Here is a 15749-nt window from a genome sequence, read left to right on the forward strand (position 1 = left end):
TAAGTTGAACAATGTCTTACTAGGAGAGGCCTATGTTGAAATCAGAAGTGGGAATCAGTAAAACACATCGACCAAAGGTGTCGAGTAGAAAGGATCACAGTTTTCCCACTATTCCCACACTTATGGGCATGCATTCTCAAAACTCCAAATAAGATCTGCTTTTTCACTTGGTTAGCAGTAAGGGAGACCATTCTCACAATGAAAAACTAGAGGAAGAAAGGACTACATAGGTCAGTTGGTGCTACATGTGCAGACGCTCGAGAAATTGATCACCTACTGTTACACTATAAGGTTGAAAATCAGTTATCGTTAATTGTGTTAAACTCCTTCTGCATCCAGTGGTTGACAGAAATCACAATCAATGATTTGTTATTCAATTGGGCCTTCAAACGAAGGTAAAGGAGGTGTAGAGCTTAGGATGTAACACCTTTGGCCTTAATGTAAGTTGTATTAAGAGAAAGAAACATGAGATTTTTTTTTATAATCTTGGTGTTCGGGCCAGCTTGCGTGCACCTCGATTAATTCCGCAGGGTACTACCTGCTACCTCCCACCAGCAGCATGAGAACTTTTTAAGGGTGGATATTACTTAAGTAGCATGTCTTTTGGTTCTACTCAATTTTTAGAGCACCGATGAGGTCCGGTTAGCATAGATGATATGGTGTTCTTCGTAGAGAATCATATCTTTGTGCATAACTATTTACAGCTTGTGTGACCCTATACCCAAGTATTCACGTCCGTAAAATATTCACCGTGTCTAAAAGATAAGGAATAGTAGCAAAAAAAAAAGGAAGAAATACTTGTTCTTTTAAAAGCAAAAGAAGAAGAAGATTTTAGCATACCAATCCAACACTGCATTCGAGCACAAGGAGATATCTTTATTACATCAGGTGGATCAACGCTGATGTTCAAACACAACACAAGGGCAACACATCCCGTCTTCATCTGCAAAACGTTTTGTACGCTTAGATGTAATAGAGGTAAAGATATCAAACATTTGTTTACTCTATGAGAACAAAGCCCATTGCTGTGTAAGATATTAGCTAGCTCAATAAATAAGATAGAAACAAAAGGTCATCAAGTACTGCATGTGTAAGATTTTCTCTTTTTACATAATACAACGAGCAACAGGTATAAATAAATCTAATCAAGCATTTGAAAATCCAAATCTTATCTTCAAAAATTTGCAAAACTGTTGTGCTGCAATAACATCTTAAAATCAACCTTTTCTTTTGGGTCCAAATAAAGCATCTCTAAACAACCCTTTATGCAAAGACGAAAATAATTACATAATACATCTTTAAATCATTTTTATTTCAATGGTTACTTAAGTTGAAGAAGATTGTAGCAACTAAAGCACTACAAGGTTAAAGCACGCACACCAGATTATTTAGTAACATCAATTTAGCAAAAGTCAGAAAGGGCACACAAGATGCATTACCATTAGACAAACTGTCATTAAAAATCTAAGAGAAGATAAAAGAAACTAAGACATCAGTACATAACAGCCTCGTCTCACCAAGCTCTACTAGATTAGAGGTCTAGGTAAAAGCTTAACTTTTTCACACAGCTTTTTTCAAGGTGTAAATCACAACTGGAAAATAAAATATCCCGAGATTAAACATGACTTTATCAAAGCCATAAGCCATTTTCACTCCCATGGAAGTTTTGAAAGAAGCCTAAATGACTCATATATTGCTCTTATTCCCGAGAAAGCAGGTGCCAAGCTAAAGGTTTATAGACCAATAGGTTTGATTGGTAATTTTTATAAGGTGCTGTCAAACTTCTTGCTAACAAACTTAAAACAGTTATGAGCAAGCTGGTTTCCCCTTCCCCAAACGGCTCCTGCGCGTGGCAGACAGATAACAGATGCTTCTCTTATCGTAAATGAGTGTCTTGACTGCAAACTGATGCAAGGAAAGGCTAGAATTTTGTGTAAACTAGACATTCCGAAAGCTTTTGATATTGTGCATTGGGATTCCTTATCAACATGCTAAAGTCTATGGTCTTTGGTGAAAAATGGGTCAAATGGATTCACTTTTGCATCTCCACTGTAAAGTTGCCCATTATCATAAATGAATCTCCCAAAAGATTTCTTTGCATCACACAAAGGCTTAAGACAAGGAGATCCCATCTCTCCTTTTCTTTTCACTTTTGTCATGGAAAGCTTAGTTAAAATGTTGGCAGCAGCTGAGGTACGGAAATGGATTAAGGGCTTTAATCCAAGCATGAGGAACCAGGGAGAAATGCACCTCACTCACCTTCTTTACACAAATGACTCTCTTATTCTCTGTGATGCAGACCGTGTGCAGAATTTCTATTTATGCGTGGTCCTCCTCTTTTAGAAGCGGTATGGGGCCTCCACATTAGTTACTCCAAAAGTGTTCTTTTCCCTGTAAATGATGTTCCCCTATAGGAGATTGTAAGCATTATCGATTGTACAGTAGATTCCCTCCCTACCAAATATTTGAGCCTCTCTTTGGGAAACAAGGTAAATACTACTGCAATTTCGGATGATATCTTGGAGAAGTGTCAAAAGCAACTCTCCTGTTGTAAGAAGAAATATCTCTCACTTGGGAGAAGGCTAGTGCTAATCAATAGTGTAATAGATTCCCTACTCACATGCACTATGTTCTTGTTCCCTCTACTGGCTTCTGTGGCGCAAAGAATGGATTAACTAAATAGAGATTTCATGTGGCAGGGTAATAAAGAACATACAACATTTTAACCTGGTAAACTCGGTTGGGGGGGGGGGTATCCACCGATAAAAAAGCAGGACGTTTGGGTCAAGACTTGAGGGCTCACAGCATTAGTCTACCATACAAGTGGCCTGGAGGTTTAACAAAGAAGGAGCACTATGTAGGCCTGGATTTTGGAGGTTCTTACACTCGCTGGACTCCCTAATGACCTTGATTCAGTACGTGACCAGATTTTGGCTACTCCGACTGTCCCCACAGTTGATGAATTATTCTCTCGATTACTTCGCCTTGCTGCAGCACCAAGTCACCCAGTGAGCTCATCACAGACACTTGACTCATCTATCCTCGTATCCCGGTCAGTGGACAAGCGGGCATCTCAAACTATGGAGAATAGACGAGGAGGAGGTCGTTTTGGAAGATCTAGACCCAAGTGCTCTTATTGTCATAAACTTGGACACACTCGTGACGTGTGCTATTTTTTACATGGTCGTCCACCAAAAAATGTTTATGTTGCTCAGACCGAGACTACAGGTAACCAGGGATTTTCTTTATCTGAAGGGGAGTATAATGAGTTCCTTCAGTATCGAGCAAGTAAGTAGACATCTCCACAAGTAGCCTCTATTGCTCAGACTGATACTTCTGTTGTTGGTAATTCTTTTGCTTGTGTTTCCCAGTCTAGTGGACTCAGCCGCTTCTGATCATATCTCTGGTAATAATTCACAGTCTCTTCCCACTGTTACTTTAGCCAATGGGTCTCAAACTAAAGCAAAAGGAGTTGGACAAGCGAATCCCCTACCCTCTGTCACTCTAGATTCTGTTCTTTATGTCATTGGCTGTCCTTTTAATCTTACATCTGTTAGTCGTTTGACTCGTGCCCTCCATTGTGGTATATATTTTATTGATGATTCTTTTATTATGCAGGACCGCAGTACGAGACAGACGATTGGAACAAGACTTGAATCAGATGGCCTTTACTAACTCACTCAATTCCTCCAAGGCATGTCTAGTTACAGATCCTCCGGACCTAATTCACAGACGTTTAGGACATCCAAGCTTATCCAAGCTTCAGATGATGGTGCCTAGTTTGTCTAGTTTATCTACATTAGAGTGTGAGTCATGTCAGCTCAGGAAACATACCCGAACCTCTTTTCCTCGTAGTATTGAGAGTCATGCAGAGTCTGTTTTTTCTTTAGTTCATTCTAATATATGGTGTCCTAGTAGAGTCAGTTCAACCTTGGGATTTCGTTATTTTGTTAGTTTCATTGATGATCATTCAAGATGTACTTGGATTTTCTTAATGAAAGATCGTTCTGAGTTGTTTTCTGTATTCCAGAATTTTTGTGCTGAAATTAAAAATCAATTTGGTGTTTCTATTCGCACTTTTCGCAGTGATAATGCCTTAGAATATTTATCCTCTCAATTTCAGCAGTTTATGACTTCTCAAGGAATTATTCATCAGACCTCTTGTCCTTATACCCCTCAGCAAAATGGGGTTGCTGAGAGAAAGAATAGGCACATCATTGAGACTACTAGCACACTTCTCATTGAATCTCATGTTCCGTTGCGTTTTTGGGGCGATGCAGTTCTCACAGCTTGTTATTTGGTTAATCGGATGCCATCCTCTCCCATCCAGAATCAGATTCCATATGCAGTATTGTTTCCCCAGTCACCCTTATACTTTGTTCCCCCTCGTGTTTTTGGGAGCACTTGTTTCGTTCATAACTTAGCCCCTAGAAAAGATAAGTTAGCTCCTCACGCTCTCAAGTGTGTCTTCCTTGGTTATTCTCGTGTTCGGAAGGGATATCGTTGTTACTCACCTGATCTTCATAGGTACTTTATGTCATCTGGCATCACATTTTTTGAGTCTAAACCTTTCTTTACCTCTTCTGACCACCTTGATATATCTGAGGTATTATCTATACCGACCTTTAAGGAGTTTACTATAGCTCCTCCTTCACCTTCCGCCACAGAAGTCTTACCCATTCCAACCGTTGGGGAGTCTAGTGTGGCTCCTCCTAGACTCCCCGACACAGGAACAACACTCTTGACGTATCATCGTCGTCCGCACCCAGCATCAGGCCCAGCTGATTCACGTCCCGCACCTGACCCTGCTCCTACTGCGGACTTGTCTCTTTCTAGTACACCGATTGCACTTCGGAAAGGTATACGGACCACCCTTAATCCTAATCCCCATTATGTCGGTTTAAGTTATCATCGTTTGTCATCACCCTATTATGCTTTTATATCTTCTTTGTCCTCTGTTTCCATCCTTAAGTCTACAGGTGAAGCATTGTTTCATCCAGGATGGCGACAGGCTAGGACTGACGAGATGTCGGCTTTATATACGAGTGGTACTTGGGAGCTCGTTCCTCTTCCTTCAGGTAAATCTATTGTTGGTTGTCACTGGGTATATGCAGTCAATATTGGTCCGGATGGCAAGATTGATCACCTTAAGGCCCATCTTATTGCCAAGGGATATACTCAGATATTTGGGCTCGATTACAGTGATACCTTCTCTCCCGTGGCTAAGGTAGCATCAATCCGCCTTTTCTTTCCATGGTGGTTGTTCGCCATTGGCCTCTCTATCAGCTGGACATTAAGAATGCCTTTTTACACGGTGGCCTTGAGGATAAAGTTTATATGGAGCAACCACCTGGGTTTGTTGCTCAGGGGGAGTCTCGTGGCCTTGTATGTCGCTTGCGCCGGTCACTTTATGGTCTAAAGCAGTCTCCTCGAGCCTGGTTTGATAAGTTCAACACAGTTATCCAGGAGTTTGGCATGACTCGGAGTGAAGCTCATCATTCTATGTTTTATCGGCACTCTGCTTCGAGTCTCTGTATTTATCTGGTGATCTATGTTGATGATATTGTTATTACCGGCAATGATCAGAATAGTATTACTAAATTGAAGCAACATCTCTCTCAACACTTTCAGACTAAGGACCTGGGCAAACTAAAGTATTTTCTGGGTATCGAGGTCGCTCAGTCTAGCTCAGGTATTGTGATCTCACAACGGAAGTATGCCTTAGATATTCTTGAGGAGACAAGAATGACAAGTTGTAGAACTGTTGACACTCCGATGGATCCGAATTCTAAACTTCTGCCAGGACAGGGGAGCCTCTTAGTGATCCTGCAAGATATAGGCGGTTGGTTGGTAAATTAAATTACCTTACAGTGACAAGACCTGATATTCTGTGAGTGTTGTGAGTCTGTTTATAGATTCTCCGTGATAGTCATTAGGATGCAGTTGTTCGCATTCTTCGGTATATAAAATCAGCTCCAGGCAAAGGTTTATTGTTTGAGGATCGAGGCCATGAGCAGATCGTTGGATACTCAGATGTTGGTTGAGCAGGATCACCTTCTGATAGACGTTCTACGTCTGGATGTTGTGTCTTAGTAGGAGGAAATTTGGTGTCTTGGAAGAGCAAAAAACAGAATGTGGTTGCTCGGTCTAGTGCCGAAGTAGAATATCGAGCAATGGCTATGGCAACATGTGAGCTAATTTGGATCAAACAGTTGCTTAAGGAGTTGAAATTTGGTGAGATTAGTCAAATGGGACTTGTGTGTGATAATCAAGTTGCTCTTCATATTGCGTCAAATCCAGTGTTCCATGAGAGAACTAAACACATTGAGATTGACTGCCACTTTGTCAGAGAAAAGATACTCTCGGGAGATATTGCTACAAAGTTTGTGAAGTCGAATGATCAGCTTGCAGATATTTTCACCAAATCCCTCACTGGCCCTCGTATTAACTACATATGTAACAAGCTCGGTACATATGATTTACATGCACCAGCTTGAGGGGGAGTGTTAGAATAGTTATGTAAATAGGAGTAAATAACCCTAATCCCATATGTATTAGGAGTATGACATGTATTTATATACATATATAGGGCTCACTGTATCATGCTTAACATATGAGAATAATATCAATAATATTTTCTCTCGTGCTTTCTCACAGAATCTAACAAGATCATGCAGTTGAAGATGGAGCTGTAACAGTTAGCAAAAGCTGAAGAGATTTCATGGAGACAAAAGTCTAGATGCTTATGGTTGAAGGAGGGAGACGGGAATACTAAATACTTTCAACGAATGGCCAACTCTAACAGGAGATACAATTGTATTGACAGGTTACAAGTAGGAGATGATTTAATTAAAGACAAGGAACAAATCAAAAATAGGATTCTAGATTTCTACAAGGAGCTTTACTCTGAGAATGAAAGCTGGAGGCCTAGTGCTACTTTTGAAGGACTGGGATGCCTGAACACTGAACAGAACGAAGCTCTCGAAGCTGCTTTTGAAGAGGAGGAAGTAGTAAATGCAATCAATTGTTGTGCACCTGACAAAAGCCCTGGACCTGATGGACTGACTATGGCTTTTTATCAAAAATGCTGGGATGCTATAAGGCAGGATGTCATGGGACTCTTAATCACTTCCACAATCACTGCCACATAGTCAAGTCCTTTAATGCCTCATTCATAGCACTTATTCCTAAAAGGAAAGGAGCAATTCAACTCAAAGACTTCCGACCTATCAGCCTCATAGGAAGTGTCTGCAAGATTGTGGCTAAAGTTCTGTCAGAAAGACTTAGAAGGGTGATGCGGAACCTGATTTCAGGATATCAAAATGCCTTTTTAAAGGGGAGACAGATTTCAGATGCTTCACTTATTGCAAATGAAGCCTTAGAATGGAGACAAAGAACAGTACCCGAACTGCTATTCAAGCCTGATATTGAGAAGGCATTCGACAAAATCAACTGGCAATGTCTTATTTCAGTCCTAAGACAGATGGGATTTGGGGATAAATGGATCAAATTCTCCTTCTCTACTGTCAAGTACACTATCCTAGTGAATAGAAGCCTTGTTGGTTTTTTCTCTCCTATGAGAGGAATAAAGCAAGGGGATCCTTTATCCCCTTTTCTCTTTATCCTAGCAATGGAGAGTCTGAGCAAAATGTTGGAGAATGCCAAACAACTACAATGGTTGGAGGGATTTGGTATTGGCAGTAGATCAGAGTGTTCAGTCTATGTGCCCCATCTTCTATATGTTGATGATACTCTCATTTTCTGTGGTGCAAAGGAGTCCCAAGTTCAATATCTCAACATCACCTTGATGATTTTTTGAAGTCTTGTCTGGGCTATACATTAACTTGTCAAAAAGAGTAACATACCCTGTTAACTGTGTACCTAACTTGGAGGTGCTGGCTGAGATCATGAGTTGCAATACAGGTTCATTCCCAACCACTTACCCAGGCTTTCCATTGGGGGCTAGACATAGATCAACTGAGGTATGGAATGGGGTTATTGAAAATTTTGAAAAAAGGTTGGCTTCGTGGCAGCAACAGTATCTCTCCTTTGGTGGCAGACTAACTCTTATCAGCAGTGTACTGGATAGCTTACCAACCTACATTATGTCTCTATTTCCCCTACCAGTAAAAGTTCGAAAGCATCTTGATAAACTTAGGTGCTCATTCCTATGGGAAGGTAATTCCAAAGATCACAAATTCCACAGTGAAATGGGATAAGGTGATACTTCCTAAATCACTTGGGGCCTAGGAGTTAAATGATTTGTCACTGCACAGTAAGAGCATGTTGATGAAATGGCTTTGGAGGTATGATCAAGAAGGAACGACTTTATGGAAGGATGTAGTACAAGCTAAGTATGGTAGTGATAGTCACTGGTGCTCCAATATGGTTAATACACCTTATGGCTGTGGTCTATGGAAGGGTATCAAGAAGCTGTGTAACACCCTCTCTCTTAATACAACTCTACAGGTGGGCAGTGGGGAACACATCCTATTTTGGAAGGATCTTTGGAATGGTCAAAGCACTTTGAAGGATGCTTACCCGACACTACTCGTAACCGGAGAGTTGGGCCAATGTCGTCTTCTAACTGGAGAGTGCTTTCGGTGTGGCCAGTTGGGACATCACATGAGGGATTTCCCTGAGCCTCCCAAAAATTTCAACCAGGCTTCTATTCAGTCAGCTGCACCGACTCAGACTACTCGTAATACTTTAGGAGCTACAGGTACAGGAAATAGAGGTCAAGGTGCTAGAGACCATGCTATTGTGAATCAAGGACCATGAAAAATTGATAATTTGTGGGAGAAATTTTGAAAACCTCAGTGCATAAACCAATTCAAGAGGCCAACCATTATCCATACTTTCATAAATGCATTGATCAGGGACCTCTTTGCACCCATAGTACCGGGAAGACGAATAGAACAATCACTTTTCATATGGAGAAGAAACATTTATTCAAGGAAGTACCTAAACATTTAATCTAACGTCATCAATCATTAAAAATGTGCTTCCAAATTCACACAATATCTTCTACTCCTATAAAATTGACAAACACTAAGATGTGTAAATGAAAAGAATCACATCTTACTCGATTCTTAATCCGCCACTTCGAGATTAAACCGCTACGAGACGGTCCAGAAGGAACATATTCCTCAAACCGGTCATGCCGAAGCTCACAAAACACTATATTCTGCGGCAAATAAGCCATACTTGTCGTCATCGTCGTCGTTGCATTGTCAGCAACATAGCTACTGTGAGCAGTATCTGAATCCCCATCATTAATCCTCACTTTATCTTCGTGATTCGCAAAGTCCTCCACAATAACTGTCGTCAATGATTGCGAAGACCGAGAAGTCATTAAATCTCCCAATGCCCTTCAAAGCTCAAAATTTGACCTGATCGAACAAATTTTGGACAGAAAAATCATAACATGAAGGATAATCCAGCATTGTAAAGCTTCAAATAGTGTTCTGCTAAACCCTAGAAGGAGGTACTGAGGGGAGTAGGCGCATGTACATGGGAAGAAGAGGGAAGAGAGAGGAAGAACAAGGGAACAACATACACTGCGACGACGAGAAGCAACAAAAAGGGAATTGAAGTTGAAGGAAAAGGAAAATCGAATAAGTATTACATATTGAGGATATTTCGCGCGATCATGAAAGAATGACAGTAAATTTATAAAAAGATTAGTATGCTTATAGATATTATCTCTTTTTAATTTTAACGAGAAAGAAAACACCCTTTTCCTCTATAAATAATGGAGTATAATATTTGGGTTAATTCATAAATTTAATTTAGTAGTTAGAACATACGAACTTCATGATAAGCAACAAAAAATAATTAGGTAGATCATGTCATCTTGCCATTGCATCACACTGTATGGAAGTATTTTTTTTTTGGAGATATGTATTTTGTATGTGAAATAAATAAAACAAAGACCATCTCGTATGCCTTATTTTTATGTAAGTCAATAAGTTTTGACATAACGAAAAGAAGTATAATAATATCGCAATCAATAAAAGGACAATGAAACATGAAAGATGTATTAAAACAATGTAGTACCATTTCTTTACTTTAATAATTAAAATGAATTATCGAATCAGCCAATTGAATCAAAATAATATCAAAATCAAAATCATAGAAGGAAATGTGAAGTGTGAACCATATCAGATTTAATTTTAGTACAATTGTTAAGAAGTTGAATATCAAAAATACCAAATTAAAGTTTTTTCAAAATTATAACGCCGTCTTAGTTCCAAAATTCACAAAGAATAAAATATTAAAAAGAAAACATAATATGATTGTTAGAAAATCATTGTCATTTATAAATATTTTATAGGTGTAAAAATAAAATTTTAAAATATTAAGCGACGAATCAAAAAATCATTATATATTTGTCAAACCTCAACATCTACTGTATGCGATGTGACTGCCATGTCATCCAAAATTGTCGCTTTTAGGTGATGATGATATTAGGCAACTAATTGCTAACTCGTCACTATGTAAAGATAAAGCAGACAACAACACTTTGAGTTCAATAAACCTATGTTCATTGAACTAAACCTATGTTCAATCATAAACCATGAGAATTAAATATTAATTAATGTTGGTTTTAAGTCAATATCTTAGTCGCATTGTCTTGCTAATATTATCTTTCGTGTCTCTCCTTTTCTTTTGGTATATAATTGAGGGTCATAGGAGATATGATTGTAGGTGACAAGATGGTGTGCTTGCGTAGAAAGATAAAGAAGATAGGATATCGAGAGACAACGAGTTGTTGACTCATTATATGATCACTAGATACTGTACGTACTAAATCAGTCCATACAGATACATTTGGTTGTTAATTTGCTACTGACATAAGAACATAAAAGCTGTATATGAGTTCAATTTAACTTTGACATTAACATATCTTAACCATCATATATAGGAGAAAATGTAATAGCCAAGCTGTAGTGAAGAGTTCTTATATCTTTGACAGTGCGTAGTCCATGACATCCACTAGAAAATCTGCAATCAAATTTTATTGTTGAAACTTATTGAGTTGAAAATAAATAAGATAGGAAATTGAGAGCTTGAATTCGATAAAAATGTGACTTAATTCCTTTACCTGCATCTTCTTTAGTGAAACATAGTGGAGGTGTAATTCTGAAGACATTTCCATAGAATCCACCCTTGCCAATTAATACTCCCATATCTTCAAGCCAAAAATTAGATGAACTTTGTTAATATGTAAGATTCTGAAGATATCTTCAAGTCAATATCTTAGTCGCATTGTCTTGCTAATATTATCTTTCGTGTCTCTCCTTTTCTTTTGGTATATAATTGAGGGTCATAGGAGATATGATTGTAGGTGACAAGATGGTGTGCTTGCGTAGAAAGATAAAGAAGATAGGATATCGAGAGACAACGAGTTGTTGACTCATTATATGATCACTAGATACTGTACGTACTAAATCAGTCCATACAGATACATTTGGTTGTTAATTTGCTACTGACATAAGAACATAAAAGCTGTATATGAGTTCAATTTAACTTTGACATTAACATATCTTAACCATCATATATAGGAGAAAATGTAATAGCCAAGCTGTAGTGAAGAGTTCTTATATCTTTGACAGTGCGTAGTCCATGACATCCACTAGAAAATCTGCAATCAAATTTTATTGTTGAAACTTATTGAGTTGAAAATAAATAAGATAGGAAATTGAGAGCTTGAATTCGATAAAAATGTGACTTAATTCCTTTACCTGCATCTTCTTTAGTGAAACATAGTGGAGGTGTAATTCTGAAGACATTTCCATAGAATCCACCCTTGCCAATTAATACTCCCATATCTTCAAGCCAAAAATTAGATGAACTTTGTTAATATGTAAGATTTGATTAAAGCCATGTCAAAAGGATGAATATTCAAAATTAATTTACCTTTTATCTTGTCCATGATATGCAGAGTTTCAGCTCTCGCAGGAGTTTTCAGTTCGCGGTCAGTGACTAGTTCAACACCAAGCATCAGTCCTTTTCCCCTCACATCACCAACAACTGCATAAATGTCAATGTTGAGACTTTCGTTAATATAAGAACAAAGGAGAATTTAGGATCTTGAGTTAGTGGATTCAGAATGAGTGTGATCTTATTATATGTATACATTTTAATTAGATTCAGGCAACTGTGCATTTCTATCTATTCTTATTCTGAATCCACTAACTCAATAAGATCACAGAGATGCACAGTTGCCTTAAAAAGAGAGATTTGATCATCTTCCGGTTGAGGTAATAATAATCACAAGGGTGAAAGGAGAAATGAAAAATCTTACTTTCATACTTATCCTTGATAGCCAAAAGCCGCTCTTTCAAGTAGGAACCAACAACATGGGCATTTTCTTGAAGCTTTTCTTTTTCGATCACTTTAAGAACAGCAAGTCCTGCAGCAGTGCACACAGGGTTTCCACCAAATGTATTGAAGTAATTATGCTGAGTCAAGACTTGTGCAATCTCAGGAGTTGTTACCACAGCCCCAAGTGGTATTCCATTTCCAATGCCCTGGATATAACAATTAACAGGAACATAATTAAGAAGTTCATAAATCATAATCAAGAGATGGATGTCTCTTTTAGCACCAAGTATAGGAGATTTAGAGAATAATTCATCGAAACATATCATTAGTAATGCATGCATACAACAAAGAAAGAGAGGTCGCGGAAGAGACTGACTTTTGCCATTGTCACTATGTCAGGAACCACTCCTTGGTTCTCAAATCCCCAGAAGTGGCTTCCTATGCGAGCAAATCCAGCTTGAACCTCATCTGCGATACAAAGGCCTCCTGCTTTTCGTATAATGTTGTATACAGCAGGCAAGTAACCAGGAGCCAATTCAACAATTCCACCAACTCCCTACACTTAAAAGGAACATCTTAGAAGATAATGCACGCGATGTTGTATTAATTTAGATGGACAAGTTGATATCAGTGAGGGAGATTACCTGTATGGATTCAGACATAAAAGCAGCAACTTTTCCAGATGTTCCAAATTGGATAAGATCTTCAACGTCCTTCGCATACTTCTCACCATCAGAACCAAAAACACCTCTGTATGGGTCAGGGTTTATGGTATGATGCACTCCACTCTGATCACCAAAGTAAATAGCAAGTGAATAAGAGACGAGTAACAAATATACCAATGCTTTGTACATTATAGCACCATTCTATACTATCACTAGCTAGTACTGTTGCATGTTATCTGACAGTATTATAGATAGATAATCATATATACCTTTAGAATGGATAGGAACAACCTTTACAATTCTACTAAATATCACATCTAACAAAAGGAGAAATCAGCATAATAAGGCTAACATTTATATCTCACACCAAGTAAAATAACAGTCTGTCCTGAACTTTATAATAGTCATTTGTTAACAACATAGATGGTTGCACAAATAGCAGGGATGTGATCTTTTCGCATTAAAATGGTCAAGAAAATTTGTTCTGCATAGGACATTTTGATGGTAATTCATAAAGCCGACACAGAGGATTAGCAATATGCAGAATAAGAAGTTGTACCTGTACTACATTGAACTTCCATATGCTTTGTCCAGTGGTGCCCATAGTGGCAGCTGCATTTCCATGGTAAGCATTCCTTAGAGAGATGATATCATGACGACCCGTGTATAGTCTTGCCATCATCATTGCTAACTCATTTGCTTCAGTCCCAGAATTAGTAAAGAACACAACCTGGAAAAGCAATGATCTGTCACAATTAAGTTGTAGACATGGATTTAACATATATACACTGACAATCCAATCTAAAGACCTGTTATAGCAGATAACCGCCTAAGTAGTTATCTATAGTTATCTGACCTGGTTGTGTCAAAGCTTTTTTACGTTGTCCGTCTATAGAAGTTAAACGCTGTAGGCATAAGTTGGTGTTAGATAATAAGTGAAAGGTTAAGGAAGTCTATACCTTGAGATCACCAGGCAACTTAGAAGCAAGTGCCTCAGCAAAATCAGTGATTGTGTGATTGAGGTATAAGATGGTGGAATGCTGTAAGCGTTTGGTTTGGTTTATGATTGCTTCTACCACATCAGGGTGGCAGTGTCCACAAGATACAGTTGCAATTCCTCCGAATGCATCAAGATATCGACGTCCATTATCGTCATATAAGTATTGCATCTTGCCATGTACCAGATTCAGCTGCACATATATAATAACCACAATCATCTCAAAGCACCTCCTTAATCTCAATATACAGTGAATAATGTCAAAACTAAAAGAATACTCAATCTGGTAATTCTCAGACTAGTGATAACCATAGTTAACTGGTGTGTTAAATATAACACCGAATCTGAAGATGAAACTTTATATGAACGAATACGGATAGAACAGAACTCAAAATAGTTCGCCGGATTACGTAATCAGATTTACTAAGACTTTCTTGCATAGAGACTACAAGGTTGAAATTTCAGGGATATTTTTATCGTACAACATTTACCACCGTAAATTATTTGTGCTTTTATAATAATATAGATAATTAGGCCGAAATGAGCTTATATAAAGTGAATTGCCAAGCCAACTTGTTTGGGATTAATGCATAATTATTGTTATGGATTTCAGCGTCAGAATAATAATTTATACCAGCACAACCAAAACCATTAAAAATGTAATCTTTGTGTTCAAACAACATATAATCAACTATGTCTGTCCCAAATTATATTATTAGTTAGGCCCACTTATTATATAAATTATTTATATTTTTTTCATATTTTTATTTGAAAACTGATCATCAATTTACCATAACGATAAATTACTCACCGGTTTTTCATAGAAGTAAAACATGGAAGGGCTAAGAAACTCTCTCCGTTTATTCAAAATTTCATCGCCGGCGGGCCCGTCGTACGGCGGAGGAGAGTAGTCGAAATGAGGCATCCGAGGTGTGATCATATCATCGTCCTTTTTGGATGCAAGGCCTAATTGAGAATAACAACGTTGTGATCCACCTCGTACCTCTCCAAACCATCTTGCTCTTCTTATTACAAACCTCTGCATGTTGGTGACGATGCCAGACGCCGGGAAGTATTGGTTGCCGGCGATGGCCTAGAAAAATGCCGGAGAGAGATGGAATGTTAAAACAGAATGAGACACAGAGGAAATTTGTACGTGTACGCATATATATAGGCGTAGCGTTTCTAACTTGTACATTTATTACTCGATGCTTGCATTATTGGAAAGAATTTAAGTAATATGCATTGTAAGGAAAGCTTTATATTATTAGTGCAATTCAAGTGACAATAATATGTTAGTTTACCTTATTAGGCTTGCACCTATATTATGCACAGAACTTCTACTCGGAGAAGAAACAAAATTGTACGTATTAAATTCGACACCTAATTTCGTACTTAAATTACCTTAAAAGAAAATCAAACATCCGATTATTGATGTACGTACAATTATAGTAAAATCACTTACTAACAATGTGTTAAATTTTGGTTAGGTTGATTACAAGCGTTATTGGAACGAGTTGCCCATAAGGTTGAGTTAATTATAATAAATCATGTTAACTTATTATAGTTAAGCGATTTAATGTGGCAAAAATGGATATTAATTAGTTATGGTTAAGTTCTGGAAGACCATGTACAAATACAAAGGCGGAGCCAAGATTTGAAGTTTGTTGGGTTCGGGATTTTAGTCCTTTTAAATTACTGAATTCTAAATTAATAATTTATAGTACATATTCAATGATTTTTTAAGACAAATACAT

General features: G+C 38.0%; 2 protein-coding genes across 8 annotated transcripts in view; both read right to left on the reverse strand.

The window, feature by feature from the left end:
• LOC107770804 (regulatory-associated protein of TOR 1) overlaps positions 1-10106 on the reverse strand; it is a 40580-nt gene extending 30474 nt beyond the window's left edge. The window contains exons 1-3 of one of the 7 annotated variants that reach the window (XM_075254195.1): positions 9560-10098; positions 9086-9392; positions 841-943 (exon numbers count right to left, since the gene is read on the reverse strand). In XM_075254195.1, the coding sequence (XP_075110296.1) occupies positions 841-943; positions 9086-9355 (373 nt within the window). In that variant the 5' untranslated portion in view covers positions 9356-9392; positions 9560-10098. Of the gene's footprint in view, positions 1-840; positions 944-9085 lie in introns of all 7 variants that reach the window. The other 6 variants (XR_012709917.1, XM_075254197.1, XM_075254196.1 and 3 more) reach the window with 6 other exon arrangements.
• Positions 10107-10756: 650 nt separating this feature from the next.
• LOC107769579 (alanine--glyoxylate aminotransferase 2 homolog 3, mitochondrial-like) lies at positions 10757-15208 on the reverse strand. The gene is made up of 10 exons (XM_075254200.1): positions 14804-15208; positions 13955-14185; positions 13555-13725; positions 12975-13118; positions 12707-12886; positions 12311-12536; positions 11923-12036; positions 11748-11834; positions 11108-11647; positions 10757-11007 (listed from the first exon to the last, which is right to left on the reverse strand). Exons 1-9 carry the CDS (start codon positions 15035-15037, stop codon positions 11604-11606), a joined length of 1431 nt encoding a protein of 476 aa, XP_075110301.1. The 5' UTR covers positions 15038-15208; the 3' UTR covers positions 10757-11007; positions 11108-11603.
• Positions 15209-15749: the final 541 nt, after the last annotated feature.

The sequence above is a fragment of the Nicotiana tabacum genome, chromosome 5 (assembly GCF_000715075.1).
Source record: "Nicotiana tabacum cultivar K326 chromosome 5, ASM71507v2, whole genome shotgun sequence".
In the NCBI taxonomy this organism is placed as follows: Eukaryota; Viridiplantae; Streptophyta; class Magnoliopsida; order Solanales; family Solanaceae; genus Nicotiana; species Nicotiana tabacum.